The sequence below is a fragment of the Oryx dammah genome, unplaced genomic scaffold (assembly GCF_014754425.2).
Source record: "Oryx dammah isolate SB20612 unplaced genomic scaffold, SCBI_Odam_1.1 HiC_scaffold_5, whole genome shotgun sequence".
Taxonomy (NCBI): Eukaryota; Metazoa; Chordata; class Mammalia; order Artiodactyla; family Bovidae; genus Oryx; species Oryx dammah.
The window spans coordinates 38,629,218-38,653,237 of record NW_024070189.1 but is presented as its reverse complement, the minus strand read 5'-3'; the positions used below and the strand labels follow the sequence as shown (position 1 = coordinate 38,653,237).

Below are 24,020 nucleotides of genomic sequence, written 5' to 3'. Positions count from 1 at the left end.
CCTGCCGCCTCTCTTAATACAGTGTAGCATGATGCAACATGAACCACCAGGAAAAACATTTTACAATAGACATTCTGGTTTTTCAGCCTCAATGCTGTTTTTCTAACCAGTTCTTTTTTAGGGTTTTAGACAAACTGCATAGTTCTTCCCAGCATTCCAGGACTCCCACCAAGATGTGCCACTCCCAGCTGGACTCCCTGCTAAAAACTAAATGGTGAGGGGAAATCACAGGTTGGTAAACAACAGCACCTCAAAAATGAGCCGCAGATAGAAATGACTACCCTCTGGAAAATACAGCCACAACACACACAGATCAAGGCCTTGGAATGTGAGGTATTTCCCTGCTAGAAATGGGAAACAATCTCCTACTCAATCACACCAGTGGCACTAAGAAAGAATGTTCAAATTAATGTCCACTTTTCCACCAATTGGCAAAATATTAAAATAATAAACACTGAGGTTCCAGGAAAATAAGAAAACCAAAAAACGCTAATTTATGCTACTTAAAAGCTGACAAGTATACCTCTGTGGTTCTAATGCCTTTGGAAAGTCTTCATAAGAGGACCTCTGCCCGACTGAGCCCCACCAGCTCACACGCTGCTCATGCCTTTGAAGGCCTTCTGAGATGGTGACTGGTCATTAGTACACAAGTGTCTGAAGCACAATTACTCTTCCTCATTCAAGAGCTGCAATGTTCATGGACTTCTTACTATAACCTCCATGACCTCCAACCCAGTTGCTCTCCACAGGTGACTGTTGAGACTACTCAGATCATACCACTTTTAGGTATCTGATCATACTATGATTAGTGGGATTTTCAGATTTAAAAAATGGCAACCCACTCCAGTACTCTTGCCTGGAAAATTGCATGGATGGAGGAGCCTGGTGGGCTACAGTCCATGGGGTCGCAAAGAGTCAGTGACTGAGCGACTTCAGTTTCAGACAAGAAAATTAAGGTTTTTTTAAAAGTTTATACTGCATGTATGTTGCAGAAAGATACTATCTGAGGCTACCAGAATGAAATTTCTATGCCACATACTGAAAGTGGTAGTTATGACAGCGAGTATTTATGTTAAGTCTTATGGCCAGGCACTTTATTGCATTGAACATTTAAATTCTCACAATTACCTTTTGAAGAGGTACTATTTTTCTCCCCGTTTCACAGATCATGACACTGAAGTAACCTGCCTAGGATCACACAGCTTGGAAGTGGCAGATTCAAGTCAGGCTTTGCCTAGGAAGTCTAGCTCAAGAGCCTGTACCTTCCACCATGTGCCTGAAAAGTGAAAAAGAACGATCCTTTGCTCAATTAAAAGACTGATACCGAGTACTATTAGCGCAAAAATGTTAACTCTCTAGCTCACCTGCATCTGGCAAGTTACAGCCTCATAAGTATACATTTCTATCATTTACACTCAACAGGATAATTCTGTCACATTTCTTAAAAAAAAGTCTCCCCAGGCAAGTTGCGGGGGTGGGGGGAGGAACCCTATTATAAAGTACAATAGGTAAAGTGCCTGGGCAACGGGGCAGGGGATGGGCATGTCCTCCTCCCAAGCTGTTTCAATAGCTTTTGTGCTCACCTCGGCAGCACATTTATCAAGCTTTTTTGGTAGCTTTTTTAACCTTTGTGCTGCAGACAACTAAGTGAGGGATACTGAGGATTACAAAATTATTTTAAATATTTAAAGAACAAAAAGCCCTTGCTAAAACTTGATGTGCATTAAAATTACAAGTTTTTTAGTTTACATGAAAAAAATTATAGATGTTAATACTTTGGCTATATAACTAGGGGTACCTAGCTTTACTTCTAGATAGCTACACCAGATAGAAAAAAAATTATAAGGAGGTTTAAATGATGGTTCTGGTAATAAAAGCGCTCTAAGATTTCTAAGTCAATAAAAGGAAGTTAACTGTCACATTCTTAAAAGGAAAATTCCATACTTAAATAATGGCTGTTTTCTCAACTTATTTTTTAATGAGATCTTACAAATATCAAAAACTTAATAAGCTTAAAGAAAAGTAATTTTAGGACTAGCCAGTTTTCAACATCAAAGTTTTATGAAATTGTTTCACAAACCAAAATGTCTAAAACAAAAGGCCCACAAGTTAGATTACATATACTACAGCCATCTAATTTGTTCAGTGAACAGTGAGAATGTGACTTAAATTCACTGTGTTTGATAAATCCTGGTAACTTCTGAGTCTGGTTTCATTTCCTTTACACATCCCCACAACCAGTCTTTAATTTATGCTAGCATGACATAGGATCGTATAAGAAAAAATTCATGTTTGGCAATTAGTTTTTTCAAAGATTAATTAGATACATTAAAACCTGACTCTATCCAAGATGGATTTTAAGACAGAATATAAAATTCAGTGTTTCCTACCAGAGTGTGATAAACAAGATGATCTTAGAATTCCAAACAGAATTATCTACATATGTCAAGGAATTTGTTTTTTCATTAGTAGTACTCACATAAAAAGTGGAAAAACGGTACCCATATTATGAAAATATGGTAAAGAGTGTGATGGCATGTAAACAAAGTTTTGGAAACTAATTCCATTACTAAAATCATTTAAATTATTTTCATATTCACAAAATTGTCATTTGGAAGTGATGGTTTTAACCCAAAACCTACTCTGGTAAATACAGTCATACTAACACTTAAAAATTTTACCAAGAGGTAGTTATAGTTCTTAAAAATGGGCACCACTAGCACAGCGCAGGACTGTAGGTTGGTTAGGAACAAATGCTGGAAACCAGGCTGCCAGAACAATACCATCCAAACTCAGAAGACTTCTATCCAAAACCAAATTACAGATAGATAATAGTGACAACTAGTCAACCATGTGGATGCACTTAGTGCCACAGAACTGGTTAAAATGGTAAACTGGGTTAGGTATAAATGAGTTTTTAAATACCAAAAAAATAAAATCCCAGCAAATTACAATGATCTATTAATATAAGAGAAGAAATGAGTTCCACCTACAGTCACAAAAAAAGTAAACAGGAAAAAGGCCCTGTTTGAGTCTATAAAGGTTAAGTCTCTTACTTGAGTAAACAAAGAGCTGAGCTGTTTCTCTTCTCATCTCAGCATCAACTCTCCGTGGTAAAAACACCAAGACATCCTGGAAAACTAAAAATACATAGATCATCTATATCCCCAGGACTTTAACTGCTAAAGCTTTCATCTGTTAACATTTCTGTTCACTCTTTGTTGAAATAGGGTATACAGTAAACATACACAGGCAAATAGAGTATAAAGAACCTATAACTAAGTCAGAATGAGGTAAAAGTAATTGAGACAGCTTAGCTGTTTTATTTCTCCTGACAACTGGCATGGCACCAGCCTCCTGTTCTATTTCTGAATTCCATCAGGCATTTTAATTGTTTTAATATCAACCATACTTGGTACAGTCCCAAAGAAAAAAGTAAATTTGTCCCAACTTACAAATAGGGGCTTCAGAATTTTCTGGCAAATCCCCTACTGGAGATCACCACTGGATACAAATCAGAACACTGTCCTGACTTTACATATTACCTACTTTTCTAGACATTTACCAGTCTCTTCTCTGCTATGAGTAGTAACAAATGTGAACCAATGTGGCACAAAGTATAGAGAAATTCACAACTTAAAAGGGGAAATCTTATGTTTTAGATCTAAATTATTGGTTTCTTAAGGTATTCCAGTTCCCAACTCAGGTACTTAAGAATGTATATGTATATAAAGGAATGGAAATGTGTTCTTCAGCATAACCACTGGCTCAAATGGGGGTGCAACTCAGTATTTTCACATTAGATATTCAGAGTTAATGTATATATTCATTTAGTTGATGTTAAGTCTCATATTCCTTTGCCTGCAGTCCACCCTCATATGTATATTCCTACTGTCTTTTCTACTCACTACTATAAACTTTACTCAAAATCCAAGTAGGGACACTGTCAAGTCCTGCAAATGGGCTTCAGACGAGTGAATTCTACTTTCTCTGTTTCACTGATAACTTAGATCCACATCTATAAAGAGCTCCTTCCAAATTTAAACCAGACCCTTTCTGATCTATAAATTCTAGAAAACTAAAACACACTCTGATGCTTTACATTTCTGAAGATTTCTAGAAAGACATCTTTAGCCTTCACAGTCTTCTTGGACCACTAGAGACTTGGCCTAAGCCTAGCAGTCTCTGCTCGGGGAAATACCCACTTGGTTGTCTCCATAGATAGACTTGCTCCCCTGGTGGTTCAGACGGTAAAGAAACCACCTGCGGGAGACCTGGGTTCAATCCCTGGGTTGGAAAGACCCCCTGAAGGAGGGCATGGCAACCCACGTACTGTCTGGGAAATCCAATGAACAGAGGAGCCTGGCAGGCTACAGTCCATGGGGTCACAAAGAGTCAGACACAACTGAGCGACTATGCACAACAGAGAGAGGTCAGTGTCTCCATTTTTGTCATTAAAAAGAAACTGAGGAGAAAAATGACTACAATTACCCAGTTCAATTCTGTCTCCATCTACAGTGGACCCTGGACCTTAGCTGCTTAAAAATTTCTCTTTGAATAAAACACTGTTTAGTATGCAGCTATTAGTGTTTAGAACATACAGTACATCTTAAAGATAACAGAATTTCTTTCGAACTAGTTTCCTTATTGAAAATTCAGATGAAATATACCAGACTGCTGGTTTAACACTGAGGGCTTACTTGCATGATTAGAGATCAAGCACAATTGTGATTATGCTTCCACTTTTTCCTCAAAGGTATGGACTGTATCAAATTTTTACTTTTATATATTCAACAATCATGATTTTTTCTTCCTTCCTCATGGCTTCTGAAACAAATTTAGTTTATCCCACAAGAGCCCATTTGCCCAAGCACTTGACTACATTAGCAATATCCACTGTCAAAAACATTGTTAGGATAAAACTCACCTGGATCATTTCATGAGACGTTAGAATGACATAACTTAGGTGACTCTGCCTATGTTTAAAACTTCCTAAACCTTAGATTTGAAACTTTCAGAAAATAACTGAATGAACAAATTCACTAATTGAAACAAATACTCTGAAAACCTTTAAGATACTTCCTTAAAACCCCTCAATCACACTGAACTTCTTTCAGCCTATTATAATCAAAGAATTTAAAAAATACTTATTTCTGTTTGCAGGAAAGAATATGTTTCTATTCAAGTGAAACATCTTTTTTAAATTGTGTGTTTATTATAATCAAAAAGCATTGACTGAGTTCCCCAGAAGAAATTCTACTTGTAGAAATCAGTACCTTACCTTAAGGAAGCTGACAGACTATTGATTTCAGTCTCCATTAAACTCTTTTCATAATTCCATAGGAACTACAGTATTTCAAACTGTTTACTTAGGAATCCACAAAAAGTTGCTAAGTTCCAAGTTTCCAGAAGTGTCAAATTGACATTATATCATACTTAAAGGTTAAGTTGGATGCATACAATATGAAACCAACTTACAAATATTGGGAGAAACTTGCCTCCAAAAGGCCATCAGATTTTTCACTAAGAATACAAAATCTAAAAACGGAAAATAAAGAGATCAAATCTTAGGGACAGATGGACCATGTAGAAAATAGTTAGCTAAGTTACAAGCCCCAAAAGCAATGATACCTGAGGCAGAAGATCAAGCAGAAAAGAGAGTCTTTGTAATTACCCAAATGTAAAACAAACCAAAAAAAATGAAGCATGTGATGAAATATTAAAGCTAAAATATGAAGTAATTAAAACCCATGTACTTAGGAGAAATTGGCTGGAAGATGGGCTCAAATCTAGAAGCTTATCAGACCTCTAAACTACAAGACCACATTTTAAGACTATATTGATTAGTCCCTCATTTGAATTTTATCTATGCTCAGATTATATATTCCCTGATAGGGCAAACAGGAAAATATAGGTGATTTTTTTTTTCATCTTCTCTATATGCTATTACAAAGAATAATTTTCTGCCATCCTGAAATTTTTCAAAGCTTTTTGAGAAAAACACACAAATAATTTGGATTTAGTCGATTTTATTTACAGCTTGTTTTTTTGTTTTTTTTTTTTTTTTTTTTTTACATTTCAAAGCATTACACAATTACAGTTTCTCATTTTCTGACCTGCAAACAGATAACCTTAAACGGAAATATTTTTTTAAAAATTATCAAACTAGGTACATCCAGAATGCAACAATTACATATATGACAATTAATTCACAAAGTGTAATTTACCAGGACATATCCTAAGAATTTAGGAACAGCCAGTCAGTCAGGAGAAATCTGACCAAATTTAGCAATCAACTATTTACATATCCAAAGACAAATCTATCTAAACTCCCAAACCAGAAGTTTGAAAGTTTTTGTTAAGTCCTCACTGGACAAGAGAGGGCGCGATGATTCAGACCTAGCCAGCCTTGACAGTCTTAATCCTCAGGACTGGGCTGCTTCCCCAGTCTGCAACTTAACAGCAAGCATCTCAGTTTGTCAGACATCCAAATATCAAACTCCTGTGCCATTATGCACATAGAAAGTACTGATTATAATTAAAAAACAAAAGTCATTAAATATCCTCACTATTCCCCCCCAGCTCACCAGCCCTTAAGATCCCAGATATGCAACCTGTGTCACACAGTGACAGGCGATATTTTATATATGTATGCATCTATGTACACACACGTACATGTGTGTATATACATATACACATACACACAGTACTAGGTACAAATGGCAATTAACAGTCCCTGCAAAAATTCATTTTCAGTTGAGGCTATGGCTCCTATGCCTTGGGATGGTTTTAGACTTCAAAACTGAAAAATACTGCTAAAATCTCCTTTCCTAAAGACAAAATTTGATTACTTGTTCAGTTTAAGCTTCTCTGTCTAAAAATGGCTATAAGATTAAGTATAAAAAAGCAGCCAACTGAGTGCAGTTTCTCTCTCGGGTATAGCCAAGCTGTCTCATAGAAGTTACCCCTCACTAGACTAGAAACCCTGGGGCACCTCCCAAAGGTTCTTGCCTACCTTACTGTCCATGTTCACGTTTCAAACTGTGTCAGCAGAGCCCGCACTTCAGGGGTCAGCTGCTTGGCAGCCTTAGCTGCCTCTGTGATAGCCTTGCGATACAGGCCCTTTCTCTTCTTATTAAAGCGTGACTGGAAGTTTTCTAAAAAGGGGGAGAGTTGCGAAAGAGCCAGAAAAGATGTTGTTGGAGACCCAAACCATGAAATACGGGCCTCCTGTCGGACTAAAATGCCGCTATCTTTCCGGCTCACAGTTATGGTAAGAATACGGGCTGGCCACCAGGGGAAGCCATATATCTTGGCCCAGACAATGTCCCCTACACATATGGTCCTGCCATCTGGTGTGACGCACTTAGAGACGTTTTTGGAAAAGACTTTCATTTTCAAGGAATTACTGAGCTTTTTCTCTTCCTTTGAAGAGGAGGAAGTGGAGGTGGAAGGTGCATGCATACAGCCTGGAGGAAAATCAAAACTTTCAGAAGAACTACACTCAGAGTTGGAAGATTTCAAATCATCTGTGCTATCAATGCTACACACTGAAGCACTGGAAGAGTCAGACTTCTTTTGATTTAGGGTCATGTAAACAGAGATACTGCTTTTGCTGCCCTTTCTGCCCAGCGTCTGCGGCTCCTCCTGCTCACCAGGCACAAGCACTTCAGTTGTGTCCTGAACCCCACTGCCGGCCTCTCCAGGGTCTCTGGAGGGACTCTGAGTTTCTGAAGGGGCCTCACCTGCTGAGCGGGTAGAGGTGCAGCGGGACTGGGGCTTGGGCGCCATCTTGCTGCTTCGCATCTTCTCCAGTCCGGTCTTCAGAGAAGAGTCATTCTCTTCATTCCTGTACCTCTGGGGCTTTAAACGAACCCGGGGTGGAAGGGAGCCTGAGCTAGAGTTCTGATACCGACGTGTGAAATGGACTTTTGAATGCGCACTTCTGGATGTAGAGGTTTCACTCTGCTTCTTCTGTGCCTTTTCTTTGGCAATTTTCAGCACTTCCCGAGCTTTTGCATGATCCATGTTTTTATTCTGGAGCACTTTTTTAGTACTTAGCTGAGCTTTTGAAGTGTTTGCCTGAGTAGGCACTTTGACTGCTCGGCCTCTGCTGTGGGTGATACTTGGAACCCTGACCACGGCGTTTCTTCTCTGGCTTTCACTGTGGCTTCTCCCGTCCACCTTATGGTCAGTTTTCAGTTTCTTGTTCACAGTAGTTACACTTTCATTTCTCCGTTTTTTATCTTCATATTTAGAAGAGTCACTTGCACTACCACCTTTCCTAATTTCTTTTTTTTCAGCAACAACACTGTTTTTACACTTGTCACACAAAACTTGCCTGGGTCGTAGTTTAATAGCATTCATTATTGAAGTAGGTTCTTCCCTGTACATTTTTCGTTTGGGTCGCTTAATTTTCCGAGGAGGCGGCTGAGGTATTGATTGGTTATATGTGTCCCTGATAAACAAAGGGGGAGGATAAGGTGCTCCTTCATGGAAGAGAGGTGGTGGTTTGGAAGTCCACAGGCTTTCGGCCAAGCTGAGCTCAGGAGGCGGGACAGGAGAAGGGTCATTGGGAACAGCACCATTCACTTCACACTTGACTTCTGTCCCTTCTTGGAATGTATTACTTTGGAGCTGCATGGCTTCGGGTTTATCCTTATATTCCCTTTTGGGAAATACTGTCACAGGGATCCCATGGGGCCCAAACCTTTGAAAGAAATGGAAGGAAAAAAAGAAACCATTAAGTTAGTATCTACAATTCCATTTCTTGAAAGACCACCTACTGTTTATGTGACCTTTCTTGAAAGCTATTTCACTTTAAAAAGCTATTTCACTCTAAAAACCTACAGATGGACCTCCCCACAAAAGTCCCAAAGCATACCATTCCATTTTTTTTGTCTCACATTTTGGCATACACTCAACAGGAAATACTCAATAGTTGCTCTAAGCAATGCCATGATAGCTGCTGTTATTTTAAATAGATCTTTTCAGTCTTGAATCAGTAAGGAGGTTCTGTCAGATAGCTTAATATTTAATTTGCTGTAACACTCTCTCAACTACAGACATGTCCAATAAATGCAACTATAAATGTGTAGTATATGGATCTTCCTCTGGTTATATAATAGCTTTTAAAAGCTTCACAAAGCAAATTTGGCCTTACCTACTCCAAAATATTGAATCAGTAAAATCCTATCTCAACTTTATTGTTTAAACCCTAAAGATTCACAGGTATTTGCTTCTCTACTGTTCTACCCTAGCTCATCCCATTCATCCACCCCGCCCTATCCCCAAGGGGGTGGGGGTGGGGGGAAACAACACAGAAATATTAGAAATTCAGATAACTTCAAAAGCAGATAGCTGTAGAACCATGGCTTTTGAGCTTTTTAAAATTACATCACACAATAAGAAGTATTTTCACATTGCAATCCAATAAAGTATCTATGCATGTATACATAAATGCATACATAGGTAAATGCACACAACTGAGCAAAAGCATCACTAAATACTTAACCGTATAGTATGTTATACATACTTGTATTTTTTTCTACTCTGGTCTATTTTCATTTGTTTTGATGCTAGTCAGATGCATTAAATGGATTTCAGAACTTTACAGATCCAAACCCAGTTTGTGAAGCAATGGTAGAGAACAAAAATCTCTACAATGATCAATTTCTAATAAAACAGGGGTCAAATAACCTTGCTTCTCAGGTGGACTTACTGTGGTTTAATCTGCCTGAGCTAAACATCAAGAACCCTTAAATCTAAACTTGCTATATACTCAGAATCCTGCACATAAAAATAAAATCACACTACCAGTTTCATCAAGTACATGTTAACGTGCTAATTTTAAGCATTAATTGAGTAAAACAGTATTGAACACAATACAGTTCTAATGCCAATCCTCTAAAGCAAAAGTGCACAGAACCCAAGAACTGGCTTCAAATAGTCAGGCGGAACCCCTGACCTTATTAGATGCACATGTTTTATATAGATCTGTTTTTCTGGAGAATGGGTGAGCCTTTGTTCTCACATTCTCTAAACCATCCTTATGTCCCTGAAAATGTATTGAATTCTTCATTGGAAAGAAGTCTTAAGATTGAGTTCTTAAGGCTACAGATACCTAAACTTCGGCAGGGATACAGGAAGAGCCAACACCAGGATATTTGGTTCCAAGGCCTGAGTGGTTTTCTTCCTGAAGTCTTTTGTTAGCTTGACTACCACAAACCAGCAACTTTTAGCAAATATAAGCCACAAAGGAAGAGGAAAGCCTTCTTTACCTAGGATGGGACAAGTTTGGGTCTGTGCTAATCCACAAAGGAAGGACAAATTCCTCACTATGTCAGACTGCAAAATTAACTTTCAACTGTATACTTCAATACAAAAAAAAAAAATTTTTTTTAAGTAGCTTTCTATTCCAGTATAGCATTTTGTACCCAAGTGTTTGCTTCCTGACTACTTAATTGCAACATACTTTGTTTGAGTATTTGCCCTTGCCCTTATACGTAGTGCTCAGCACTTTTTCAAGATGACAGGAAGGCAAAGGTATTTCTGTGTTTTATTCTGGAGCTACATAAAAAACTTAATGAGGTGAGACCACTATTTGTATTAACAGAATTCCCTAATTTGTATAAGCCATCATTTTGTCCCATTATACTTTCACTTATTTCCGTAGTTGAGAAAAGAACAAATTTCCTTCCTTTCATTAGGGATAACTAAACTGCAATCATCTTAGTTTGTTTTCTTTTTTTAACAACTTTGTATCCTCAGGCAGTCCTAAAGCCCTCTAAATTCAGTTTTTGCTTGTATAAAAGAGAATAGCACTATTTCCTACCTTAGAGAATTCAGGGAGGTTAACAGATCAATAAATGTTAACCATTTTTCAAGTAATTTAATCTTACTTTCAACTAACAATTTACCTGAGTTTCAGATCCTTTCTATATCTCTTATGTATCATCTGGCCAATTACTTTAAAGCTGTTTATGTCAAATAAGCTGTGCAATCTGGTATGTCCACCTTCATCGAGTTTTTAATAAGAACATTAGTTTCCCCACTAGATCTTTTGCCTTTCCCTCTTATGCATATACAAGTATTACATATGTTTAATAACATAGGGAGGCACTTGATTGTATAATGATAATGGAAATTGCAGGCCAAAAAAGAGAGAAAAAGATGAAAGAAGCCTAACTAGTAATTGTGGCCAGTGGATTGGCAAATATTTTTAAACTGATAACAAAACTTCCAAAAAGAACCAGAACGATAAATTACTTTAAGAGGAAAAGGGCATCAATGTCCTACTCCATCTTAGTGACCATTTTGGTTATGGTTCCAGGAAGAACACAATACCATGGCTGTTTTCAAACTGAGTGTGGAAAGGCTGGTTGCAAAATCAATTTTGTGAGTCATGTCTATGATTTAAATTTTTTTTAATGTGTAAATATATGTAACTGCAGTGCATCTGTCTCATGTATTTGTGTATATATGGGGTCACAGATAAAATATATTTGTTACTATGCTCAAGTGTGAAAGCCAATGACTTATGAAACTGTAACCTTAATAAGAATATAAAGTAGCAATAAAACTATGGTCTCCTAAAAACCCTAAAATCTAATTTCTCAAATACAGTTGGGGAAATCTACAACACACCACCACTCAATGGTGTTTGAAAAGGGAGATTCTTAAGCCCTGCCCCAAGACTAAATGTGAAGACCCTCCTAGGGTGGAACACAGGATCCAAATTTTTACCAAGTATATCTGCTTTACCTTTTTCTAAGGTGAAGATATTTATGTCCCATGTGAATGCTCACCAAAGGGTGACCTCAGCAGAGGAAGATTTTAATGATCAGTGGAGAGGGAGAAAGCAGACTAGTATCCCTTGCATAAGCTTTTCCAAAAGAACTTTTTACAAATACTTCAAGCCTTGAGTAGAAAGATTCAAACCATCTCTCTTTCCCCTCCCCTTCTTTGTGCAGCATGAGGGTATTTATTAACACATTAGCAACAACTCATTCTAACTCCTATCCATTTCCAATCTTTAGTACCCAAATCTTCTAAAAGAAAATTATTCAGGTATTATGGCTTAATTAAAAATAGCTTTTGGATATAAAGTAGACAGGAGACCTCCCTGCCTACCTCTGCGGATTCCTGTGAATCTAGTTCAGAATTAGTTTAAAACTAGCGATCATCTTAATAATCTAGGTGTGATGAATACCAAAATTCTGAGGGAGAAAATACCGGGGCTTCATAGTTATTCTGTCAAAGCAAGAGAAAATCACTATGAAAAAGAATCTTCAGCCAATGCAGATGTGAAACAATTGCTCAGAAAAGAAGTTCAGGCAAGTTAGTTGAGACAGACGCCAGTGTTCCGTTTGGACCAAACCTCCCTCCAATCAAGTGTATGAAGGAAAGACAAAGGGAATCCTTTCTCTCTCAGAATTCTTTTCTCTTATAAAAACCTACAGTAGGAAAAAAATATACGCAATTAACCCATTTTTTAAAATATCTAGATGTACTCATTTCAAGCAGATGTTTTCAGAACATCTACCTCCCTCCTTAAATCACCAATAGGTTTAATCATGAGGGAGGGAAAACTGAAGCAAGCTGATTTTGGTTCACAGTGCATCTCTGCAAGATTGGTGGTTAGGTCAAATGAAATTAGTTCAATAGTCAGCTACGTGAGATAGAAAATTTTATAAAAATAAAATACAATGTACATATATGCCTCAAAAAATTAAACACATCCACTTCTGAGTATTTAGCCAATAACTGGAAAAAAAAAAAAAAAAAGGTTTCTCAAAGAGATATTTGCGCACACACACACACACAGCAGCATTCACCATAGGCGAAAGATGGAAACAACCCAAATGCCTATTTACAGACAAATGGATAAAGTACAATGTACTATTACTCAGACTTAAAGAAATCCTATCACATGCTACAACATGTATTATCCTTGAAAACATTATGCTAAGTGAAACAAGCCTATCACAAAAAGACAGTATGATTCCACTTATAGTAGTCAGACTCACAAGAGTTACTTAATGGGTACAAAGCTTCAGTTTTTTAAGATAAAAAGTTCTGATCTGCTTCACAACAATATGAATGTATTTAACACTGCTGAACTACATACACTTAAAGAGTATACTTTATGTTTTTACCACAATTAAATTTTTTTAAATTGTCTAATGAAGGGGGGCAAGTTTGATGAGAAGCAGTGTATTTCCATGGTGATAAATTACTGCAGGGGAAATAATAAGTATGGTGGAGAATAACAGGACAACACCCTGACCTGAGAGAAGACTCAAACGGAACATCACCAGTGAGGCCACATGACCATAGCCATGGTGCCCTGAGCACACAACACTGCCTGCAGATCCTGAGCCTCTGATGAGTAAGTAACAGACAACTAAAGGGAGGAATAGTCCCCATTTCATACATTCTACATTATACTGCAACTAAATGCAGTGCATTTACTCAAGGAAAAAAAGTTTTAAAGGACATTTTTGGGAAAATTGACAAATAAAACATGAGCTGAATTTGAAAACTATGCTGTGGTTATGCAGGAAAATATCTTTGATCTTAGGAAATAAATGTTCGCATATTAAGGGGTAAGAGACAATGATGCATGCAACCTACTCTCAAACAGTTCAAGAGAAAAACATGTTTATATAATGAATGATAAAGCAAATGTGGCAAAATGTTAAAGATCACTGCAGCTAGATAAGAGTTTAAATTCTCTATTTTGAAATTATTTTTCAAAGTTTAAAAATTATTCTAAAAAGTATAATCTTAAATTTAGTTTACACCTCAGTTCCATCAAAACTTTCAAGCAGGGACTTCCCTGGCAGTCTAGTGGTTAAAACTCCATGCATCCACTGCAGGGTACACAGGTTCAATCCCTAGTCGGAGAACTAGGGATGCTGTGGCACAGACAAGACAAGGAGGAAAAAAATTAAAACCTCCAAAGGAAGTATATAAAAAAGAAGATCTGTTCTGCTTAAGCATAAATGCCCATAAATTCACCTCAAGTACCACTAAGTGCAAAATCTATTCAAATACAAGTATGCTAATTAGTCAGATAGTATAAAACTAGTTCCCAGCCCTAGGATCAACTGCAGTAGGTGAGACAGAATGCAAGAGTCCCTGCTAAAAAAAGGTTCTAGACTAGAGGGAAAGAAAGCACTGAGGATCAATGACTAGGCAATGAGCCTTGCAATAGACTACACCTGGAAGGGCCCAAGCAGATTAAGTAAAGAGCAAAACAGGAGTGGCAGAGTGAGTGGTTGCCTGTTTTTGAATGTTGGTAACCAACTAAAGTTAGGTTTTTTTTTTTTTCCCCATGATAAAGTAGACTTTATCTCAGGGATGCAAGGATTCTCCAATATACAGAATATCACCATTACAGGAGAGGCAAATCAATCAATACGACATGTCATCTTAACAAAATGAAAGATAAAAGCCACATGGTCATCTCAGTGAAAGAAAGAAAGAAAGAAAGAAAATGAAGTCACTCAGCCGTGTCTGACTCTTTGTGACCCCATGGACTGCAGCCCACCAGGCTCCTCCGTCCATGGGATTTTCCAGGCAAGAGTACTGGAGTGGGCTGCCATTTCCTTCTCCATAAAGTTAGTTTTAAAAAAGCAAAAAAACTTAAGCCAGCCGAAGAATCTGCTTACCTGAATGTGTTTCTGCAGAAATTTAGAAAATGCTGGCAGTAGGAAAGCCATGTTACAAGCCTTAAAGACACTGAAGTCATTAAGGTCCCTGAAAATGGCTACAAGGCATTTTAATGGGAAATACTTAATAAGATGTGCTGTTGTTTTTTTTTAAACTTCACTGTAACTAGTGCTAACAACTTGGGAGTTCGCAAATTTTAGTAAAATCACATTTGTTTTTTAGAAAAAAATAAAAAAGCAAAAAATAAAAAGCCAACAGGTGATAAGATGCAGTACAGGAATTACCCGTCAGCAAACTGACACCCCCTCCATAGGAGACAGTTCAGAGGCTTACAAGACAAGCGATAAAATACAGAAAATCCATATGGTGGGAAAAGAGGACATGTTGACTAGCGTGTGTATGAGGGAGGGTCAGGTTAAGAGTGTGAGGGAAGAAGAATACTAGTCTCCTAAAAAGACAATGCCAGTGAAGGTTTCTGATTACATAGTGATGGGACCAAAAGTACAAATCACTTGTTAAGAAGTTCAGCTGTTTAGTCTGGTCCCACCATTTAATGAGTAAAAAGAACACAAAACATCTTCCTTTCCCTAAGTTTGAAATTTGTCTTCATCAAAAGTGAGCCCCTTTCAATTATGTTTTAGAAGCAAGTAAGAAGCAGGACTAAATTTCCCAAATGACACTGTAACTTTCTCTTCATGACAAAGCCCATAATTCCCTCAAAATCCATCTGCTCCAAGGGGTTACTGGAAAGAAAAAATTGAGACACATCCCTCACCATCCATCATGAAAACTCCTAGTTATCTCACTCCTTCATAAAAGATAAACATCATCCTTCCTTATTAAAACGGGAAAGTTATACTTCACCAGTGTTACTTGAAGCTTACAGACTTCAAGTTCTTTAAAGATGCAGATTATACTGCAGGCCACAATGCATTAGGCTGGGAGGCTATTCAAGCAAACCTATTTAAATGACTAATAGCCACTGCATCTTAGTTCTGCCACTTAATAGCTACTTCATAAAACTACGAATAGTTAACAACTCTATAGTACATACTTTGTGCCAGGCACTATTCTAAATTATTTACAGCAAATCATCACAATTTGTAGCTGATGAACAACTAAAGCACAGAGTGTAATGACATTCCCAAGATCACATAGCTAGTGAGCAGCAATACAGCCAAGATACAAATCCAGGCAGTTGCCCCCAAAATCAGAATCTTAACCACAACTACTACTGCTTCCCCTCAGTTCATCAAGCTACTTAACCCCTCTCCTGCACCTCTAAGGGAGTGGAGGAGCTAACAGGCCCACATACTGTTTTCTGAACCCCATTGAGGTGGACAGGCCTCAGAGTTTTCCCAGCTTTAAAGATAATAAGTACTGATTCATCAAGCATATTACTAGTTCAGGGGCAAAATGAAACAACTTCACGCTAAATTGGATAAATACATTTAATACCTTCATATAACTTCAGTCAGGTTAGGCTTTGCCACCAAAAAATTTAACAGAAAATTGGTTTCAGAGCTTTTTCAATATTGGACTTGAAGTAACTTGATAGAATTGTCAAGATTAATTAAGAGTATACATAATTACTGTATACTAGGCCTGGTGGGCTGCCATCTGTGGGGTCGCACAGAGTCAGACATGACTGAAGCAACTTAGCAGCAGCAGCAGCAGCAGCAGTCATAATATATGGTAATTATTATTATAGTAAAATTAATACATATCTGGGACTTCCCTGGTCGTCTAGTTGTTAAGACTCTGCATTTAACTGAAGGGGGCATGGGTTTGATCCCAGGTTGGGGAACTAAGATCCCTGGTTGGGAATCAGTGCAGCCTAGCCTAAATAAATAAATCAATATTTAAAAAATAAAATATATTCAATTTTGTTAACCGAGTGAATGGATATTTTTAATTAAAAGCCCCAAGTAGGATGACCCAGAGAGATGTTGTGGGGAGGGGGGTGGGAGGGGGGTTCATGTTTGGGAACGCATGTACACCTGTGGTGGATTCATGTCAATCTATGCCAAAACCAATACAGAATTGTAAAGTAAAAATTAAAAATAAATAAATAAATTTAAAAAATAAAAAAATAAAAATAAAAGCCCCAAGTATTATAAAGGCAATCTGCAGGGACTGTCTACCCAAATGGGTGAGGAGGGAGGGAAGATGACTTTAGCAACATAAAAACAAAGCATCCACATATTATGAACAAGAATGCCAGGAAAAATTAACTAGGGGTGGGGAGCATGGACAGGCTGCATAAGTTTTAAAAGAACATCTCTGTAATCCTAAGAATCTACTCCATCTTCCAAAAAGTCTATGCAATTCCCTTTCATAAATATAGTTTTTGGAGGAAAAGAAAAAGGTTAATCATGAATAATTTAGAGTTTAAGCTCCCACTCATATACCTTCAACTAATCCTCTGAAATAGGGGTCCCCAACCTCCGGGATCTAATGCCTGATGATCTCCAGTGAAGCTGATATAATAACAACAGAATCAAGTGCACAGGAAATGTAATGCACTTGAATCATCCTGCAACCACCCCCCTACCCCAGTCCGTGGAAAAACTGTGTTCCATGAAACCAGTCTCTGGTGCCAAAAGGCTGGTAACTGCTGCTCTAAAAACAACTACTTACCTGGATATTTTGGAAATATGGAAACAACGATAGAGAAAACACACCTCAATCTTTTTCAAAGCAAACTGGTCAGAACATCTGTATGGTATTCAAATTATTTAACTCCCTAACAGTAAATTCTTCTTTTAAAATAACCATCCAAGAAAATGATAATGACCATGAAGTGGCAAAATATTTAAAGAGCTGACAAATCTTGACTTCACTTTTGTACAACATCACTTAGAGAAAAATACTTGAAAATTAACACTGGTATAATAAAAGAATCTTAATTATCAACATAAATTCTCATTAGAGTTTTCAAACACTTGGAAAGAATTCCCTTGGTCCTGGCTCTAAGATACCAATAAATAGTCTTAAGTTCTCTATGTTTCCATTATGATTTCTATGTACTTTTGATATTTCTGTATTATATCCAATAGGATCTATCACACAGAGGTCTAAGTTATTTCTAAATGGATGGACTTTTTAAAAAGCAACTACTTCACTTAATTTCACTATTTCTGTTTTACCAAACAGGTTGTCCAACAACTTACTATAGGTTAGTCTTTAAAGTCTTTTCCAATTCAATCATCCAGCACTTAATCAATGTGATCTTGTGCTCAACAAGCTTCCAATCACACTTTGTGATTCCTCCCATGAAGTAGACTCCACTGTTGCCAGGACCAGGCCAACCAAGGCAAAACATTTAAGACCTAGGACCATATATGAAGAAGAAACCCCAGTTTCAAAAATGCCCCAAAGAGTTCATTAAATCGAACTAACTGAAAAGCAGTTCACATTTTAAAGTCAAGCAGCTACTTTTGGTGGCCTGAGAACAGAGCGCTCTGCCATTTCTACCTACCAGGGTTAACTCCCCAACAAAACTGTAAGCTAAATGGTAATGGGGAAAAAATAGTTAAATGTATTAGAATTAGAACAGGGCTGTTTGTAAATCTTAAAGAATTGTATGTCATTCAAAAATGCATCCTCGGGGACTTCCCTGATGGTCCAGTGGTTAAGATTTCACCTTCCAATGCAGGGCAGGGAGGTTCGATCTCTCCTTGGGAAGTTAAGATCCCACATGCTTCTTGGCCAAAACACCAAAATCTAAAACAGAAGCAATATGGTAACAAATCCAATAAAGACTTTAAAAAAAAATGGTTCCTCAGTGCTTTCCTATTCAAATCACAAAATGTAGTTCTCACAAACCACTGTGACTATCAGCTGTTCATCTTATTCCATGAGCAAAAAGGTGTCTTCAATACACCTGCTAATTCCTACCACTTATATAGTTTTAGGCAGTTAACTCAATCTCTGAGCCTTGGTGTCTTAATCTGTGAAATGAGGATTAATAGAATTTAACTTCATTGGACTTCCTAGAGTAAAATGAAATAATATCTACAAAGTACCTGGCACAGTGCCTAGAATGGGAGTGGGAAATACACAGTAACTATTGTTAATTATAGAAAGTAAAGCTTGGCAACCTTCTTAGATGGTGGGAACAAGCAGAAAAGAGAAGTCAAATATTATAGGAATTATGTGTTTTAAAAAAGGCTAAAAAAACCCCACCATTTTGTTAAGGCCACTTGGTCCAAAGGTAAAGAGACAAAAATTGACTTCTTAAACTTCTAGTGGGCAACCAGACTTAAGGAACAATTTGCAAGTCTAATTACCAGTTCTACACAAAGGATCTGACCTGCCACCCAAGTGGCCCATGTATTGCTTACTTTGTAACTACATTCCAATCAAATTACCCAATAACTTTAAGAACAGGTTTAACAAATTTTTGGTCCTACTATCTTGGCAAAACTACCCCTCCCTAAAAGTCAGTTATCTCTAAATATGCTCTAAGAGTCACCTGTATCAGAATCAGCTTGTTAAAAACAAATTGGTGGAGTGAAGCTCAGAAATCTTAAAGCACATTTGTTTTGAGAAAAACTGCCCAAAAGATTTTAGCCAAAACATTCTCTATTAAATCCATCCAGAGTATAATTTAACCTCCACTTTCCTGCATGATCTGCCACTAAAGTAAGCTCTGTTCTGCTGGTGTGCCTGAACTAATGAGGGAATTAAGACAGAATGGGACCAATAAATACCAAGAAACAAGGATGTACTTCGGAGGCTCAAGTTAACTACTAAAAATATCTTTCATTTTTAATCAATGTGAAATTAACTCAGCCATAACAGAGAAGATGAACACAAATTCTTTAATGGCCCCCCACAGAAAAGCTGATCTTAGGAAGATTAAACTTAGTTCCATCAAGAGCATTGCTTTAAGACAGTACACAGTGAAGTATGGTCTTATTCACACATAAAAGGCTGAAATTTAACCTCATTTTATTGGAGACCTAACTCCAATAAAACATGCCTGGCATAATTTGTGTTTAACACATCTAGTTATCTAGTCTACAAAATTCATTTTCAATACTGTGATATTACAAGATTCTTTACATTCAAACTAGACTTTTAATGTTCAACTAATCACTTCCAAAAAAAAATCACTGCAGTCCAACCAGCAATGAAGAGCTCACTCTCAATACAATATATATACAAGTACAGCATTGGCTATCCTAAAGCTGCCTGGGTCAAAGTGATTGGCACTCAACTCTATGCTGTTTTACTGTGGAAATTCTTTATCAACATGTTTAGATACAAGGAGAATAATCAAAAATATTTTTAAGTGTTTTAAATATGCACAACTCAACACAATCATTCAAGCATACTACTTCAGGGCCTAAATTCTCAACCTGGACACTTAATATAAGCTACTCATACCACTACTCACTGCTTCACCAGAATGGCTGTATATTTTTCCCACCAAAAGTAGGGCTATTGCACCATACGTTTCATGATGTCTGTAAAGAAAAAAAATCATTGTCTTGGTTTATATTTCCTTAAAAAAACAAGTAAATCTATAAATTGTCTTAAGAATTTAGTGAAATCTGAAGTTGTCTAAAGAAATCACCTCAGTTCTTATTAATGCAACCTGCACACACAAACAAAAGTCAATATTTGTAAAAGATCGTTTCCAAAATACAACTAGCTACAATCTTTAAGTACATTCCACAAAATTAAAATGCACAAGGATTTTTAAGCATAAGCGTTTACTTCATGATCCCTTAATTCCTATCAGTTCCCAAAATATGGGATCAGAAAGATTTTTTAGGACTTCAACGTGGCTTTTTAACTTTAAAGATGTGAAGAAAATAGTAACAAACAGTTTAAAGATCCCTCTTATAGAAAGGAACCACAGGTCTCATACATATATCCCTTCAAAAGACTCAGTGGTAAAGAATCTACCTGCCAAGCAGGAGACCTGAGTTTGATCCCTGAACCAGGAAGATCTAGAGAAGGAAGGAACCAGCAACCCACTCCAGTATTCTTGCCTGGAGAATCCCATGGACAGAGAAGCCTGGTGGGGCAGAGAGTCAGTCACAACTTACAGAAAGACTTATTTTCTTTCAAGTATAGATTGAAAAGCCTGAGAAACTACATGTTCAGAAGCTCCGGCTGAAGGCTTTTGCCCTCAGCAAGTTATCTTGCCTGGTTAAACTTTTCTATGTTTGGAATTACTAAAGTTGGAGGTGTGTTTAAGGGAGAGGCCTAGAAGTCTGCAGGCAGGCAAAAGATATCGTATCATTTCTACTGACCCAAAACAAGGCCCTTGGGGGCCTGTAGGGGGATACAGTTGTCCCATCTGTTTACTCCTGAGGGAAAAGAACTATTTTTAAAATGTTATGGAAATGCATCCAAGGGGATGCAACTGGAAGAAACTCACAATGTGGAAAATTCTACCAAAAAGGCTATGGATTAACAAATAAACTGCAAGAGAATAAAAGTAATGGCAGGAGAACTACAGATGAAAACCTTAGGGAACTTAACCAATTGCAACGTATAATCTTTACTTGAATTCTGATTTGAACAAAACTTAGATGTTTTAGGGGGCTTCCCTGGTGGCTCAGATGGTTAAGTGTCTGTCTACAATGTGGGAGACCCGGTTTCGATCCCTGGGTCGGGAAGATCCCCTGGAGAAGGAAATGGCAATCCACTCCAGTACTATTGCCTGGAAATCCCATGGACAGAGGATCCTGGTAGGCTACAGCCCATGGGGTCGCAAAGAGTTGGACACGACTGAGCAACTTTACCTTACCTGGTGGCGCAGAGGTTAAAGCGTCTACCCGCAATGCGGGAGACAAGGGTTCGATCCCTGGGTCAGGAAGATCCCCTGGAGAAGGGAATGGCAACCCACTCCGGTACTCTTGCCTGGAGAATCCCATGGAGGGAGGAGCCTGGTAGGCTACAGTCCATGGGGTCACAAAGAGTCTGACACGACTAGGCAACTTCACGTCACTTCCCTTAGATGTTAATTTTGAGACACACTGCATATATGATGATGTGAAGGAATTGCTATTGTATTAGATGTGACAACAGTAGTACAGTTAAAATTTTAAAGTCCTTATCTTTTTAGAGATCTGTACCAAAATATTTATGGTAAAATGATGTTTACGATTTGCTTCAAAATAACCAAGTGGAGGTGTGCATATGATAAAACAAATCTGGCTAACAGTTGACATATGTCAGAGCAAGGAACATCCACTTACCATAATACCATGGATGTTCATTTACCATAAGAAAATTAAACAAATACTGTACAACCAATGATTATTCTGTCTAAAATAAGCATTAAGACAGTTTAGCAACCTGAAGGAAATGTTTACTATATAGTACTATATAATGCTAAATGAAGAAACAAACATACCAAAGTCAAAATTTCAAAAGCATAAGGTTAAGGAAGAAAAGACAATAGGAAAATCAAACTAAATCTGGGAGTTACTTGATTACTTTATCTGCTAGTCATTAGACTACTGTCATTAGACTTTGCTAAAGTAGACAGGGTTAATTTAAACTACCTAAGAGGGCTGAGGATAAAATAGTGGATAGGCCTAGAATAAACTAAATAATGCAAGCCTCAACTTAAAGCCATTCAGTTTCAAATAAATACTCCACTACACAAAATCTGTTTTAACTAGATATTCAAATATCCTCATTTTTAGGGTGACCATGTTTTTTACTTGCCAAAGCAAGCTACTTTGAATAAAGAAAGGAGATCAACAATCAAACCAGGTACAGGAAACCACGTACCTGTATAGGATGGTACAGGAAAACCAGATCACTTGGTCACCCTATTTAGGTCTATAAACTGAGGTGTAAAGTTTGTTTGCTTATTTGTGTCTAAAGTGAACTGCCTTAAGTCAAAATGAATTAGCCTCATAAAGACTAGAGACTGAATCCCAGACAGGCAGAGAGACTTGCCCAAAGTCAAGGTGTTAACTGGAGAGGCAGAAGCTGGAAGTCAGCACCCATGTACCCTGAAACTGTCCAGATCAATGTACCACTCAGCACCACTTTCTTTTCTTTAGGTTTTTTTTAATTATATGTGTCCTGCTCCTTTTCCACAAAAAGATTCTCTTCAAAAATGTCTTCTTCAATCAAATAATTCTAAAAATAAAGCAAAAAATAATTCAATGACAGGAAGGTAAAGAATGTCAAACAAATGCTTACAAAAAAGCATACTCTTGATCAAGCCACATATATATATAAAATCCTGTACTCTAGGATCAGACACTCTTTCTACATGAACAACTATTCCAACTTTAAAAGACACTTCTGTGCCACACGTCAGAATAAAAAAATTAATAAAAGCATTAAGTGGCCCATTGGAAGACTGAAGAAAAGTACACGTACAATGATGAGCCTAGTAGCCTCCCAATCTGATCTCTCCCTGAAGAGGCAAGAACCAAGGCCTCAGAGCTTACTACGTTCCCAGTGTACAGCTAAGAAAATGGGGAGTCTCCAGAGCAGGTTCTATGGCTATGAGCTGACTAAAAATACCTGCCTGGCTCCACATGTGCAACCTCGGTATTATCCCATATACCTATTAACAGAAGGACAAGCATATAGTTCAGAAGCATGCACTTCTTTACTTACTACTTAACAGGAAATTTGCCAGCCCAACTGCCTTTCGAATATGAAATTAGAAAATGCACAGGCTTTAGAATCAGATCAACTACATCTGAATCTTTGCAATTTACAATCTAAATAACTGGCGAATTTGACAGAATTTCCTCCCATCTAAATGAAAAATACCCCCAGAAATAAAGCATGAGGTTCAAAGCCTGTTACTTAACAGGTACTCAAAAAAAAAAAAAAAAAAAAAAAAAACAGGGAAGCTTTTGTCTTAATTTTTATATTGGAGTACACTTGATTTGCAGTGTTGTGTTCATTTCAGGTGTACAGCAAATTGATTTAGTTATACATACACGTCTATTTTTTTCATATTCTTTTCCCATATAGAGGAAGCTGTTGTTATTTCTACCTAAAGGTTTCACTCAATGGCCAATTCAAATAGGAAACAACTTATTTTTATTTATCTCTTGGTCACGCGGCCTTGTGAATCCTAGTTCCCAGACCAAGGATGGAACCCGGGTCCAGGCAGTGAAAAGTGCAGAATCCTATCCACTGAACAGCGAGAGAATTCCTGATACAAACTGTTTTTAAAGCAACTGATGATTCTACTCACAGTCTTGATAAAATCTGTAAAGATTTCTCTCCTGGATCATCAGTCAACCCCAAAACTGTGCATGAAAGTATGCAAAGTAAGCACAGATTACAAAATATTGGCAGATCTATTTTTCCATATTATATTATGAAAGGATATTCAACTA

The 24,020-nt window shown here is 37.4% G+C and overlaps 1 protein-coding gene, 1 long non-coding RNA gene and 1 other non-coding gene across 10 annotated transcripts in view; 2 read left to right on the top strand and 1 right to left on the bottom strand.

The window, feature by feature from the left end:
- PWWP2A (PWWP domain containing 2A) overlaps positions 1–24,020 on the bottom strand; it is a 32,581-nt gene that overhangs the window by 6,143 nt on the left and 2,418 nt on the right. For 2 of the 8 annotated variants that reach the window (XM_040239485.1, XM_040239487.1), the window contains exon 2: positions 7,746–8,710. In XM_040239485.1, coding sequence (XP_040095419.1) covers positions 7,746–8,710 — 965 coding nt within the window. Of the gene's footprint in view, positions 1–3,056; positions 3,141–6,026; positions 8,711–17,849; positions 21,286–24,020 lie in introns of those variants that run through there. The other 6 variants (XM_040239481.1, XM_040239483.1, XM_040239489.1 and 3 more) reach the window with 5 other exon arrangements.
- On the top strand, positions 12,942–15,254 carry LOC120863357. The gene is made up of 2 exons (XR_005720978.1): positions 12,942–14,320; positions 14,630–15,254. It is a non-coding gene; the product is annotated as an uncharacterized LOC120863357 (long non-coding RNA).
- Positions 14,652–14,781, top strand: LOC120864938. Its single transcript, XR_005721279.1, has one exon. It is a non-coding gene; the product is annotated as a small nucleolar RNA SNORA33 (small nucleolar RNA).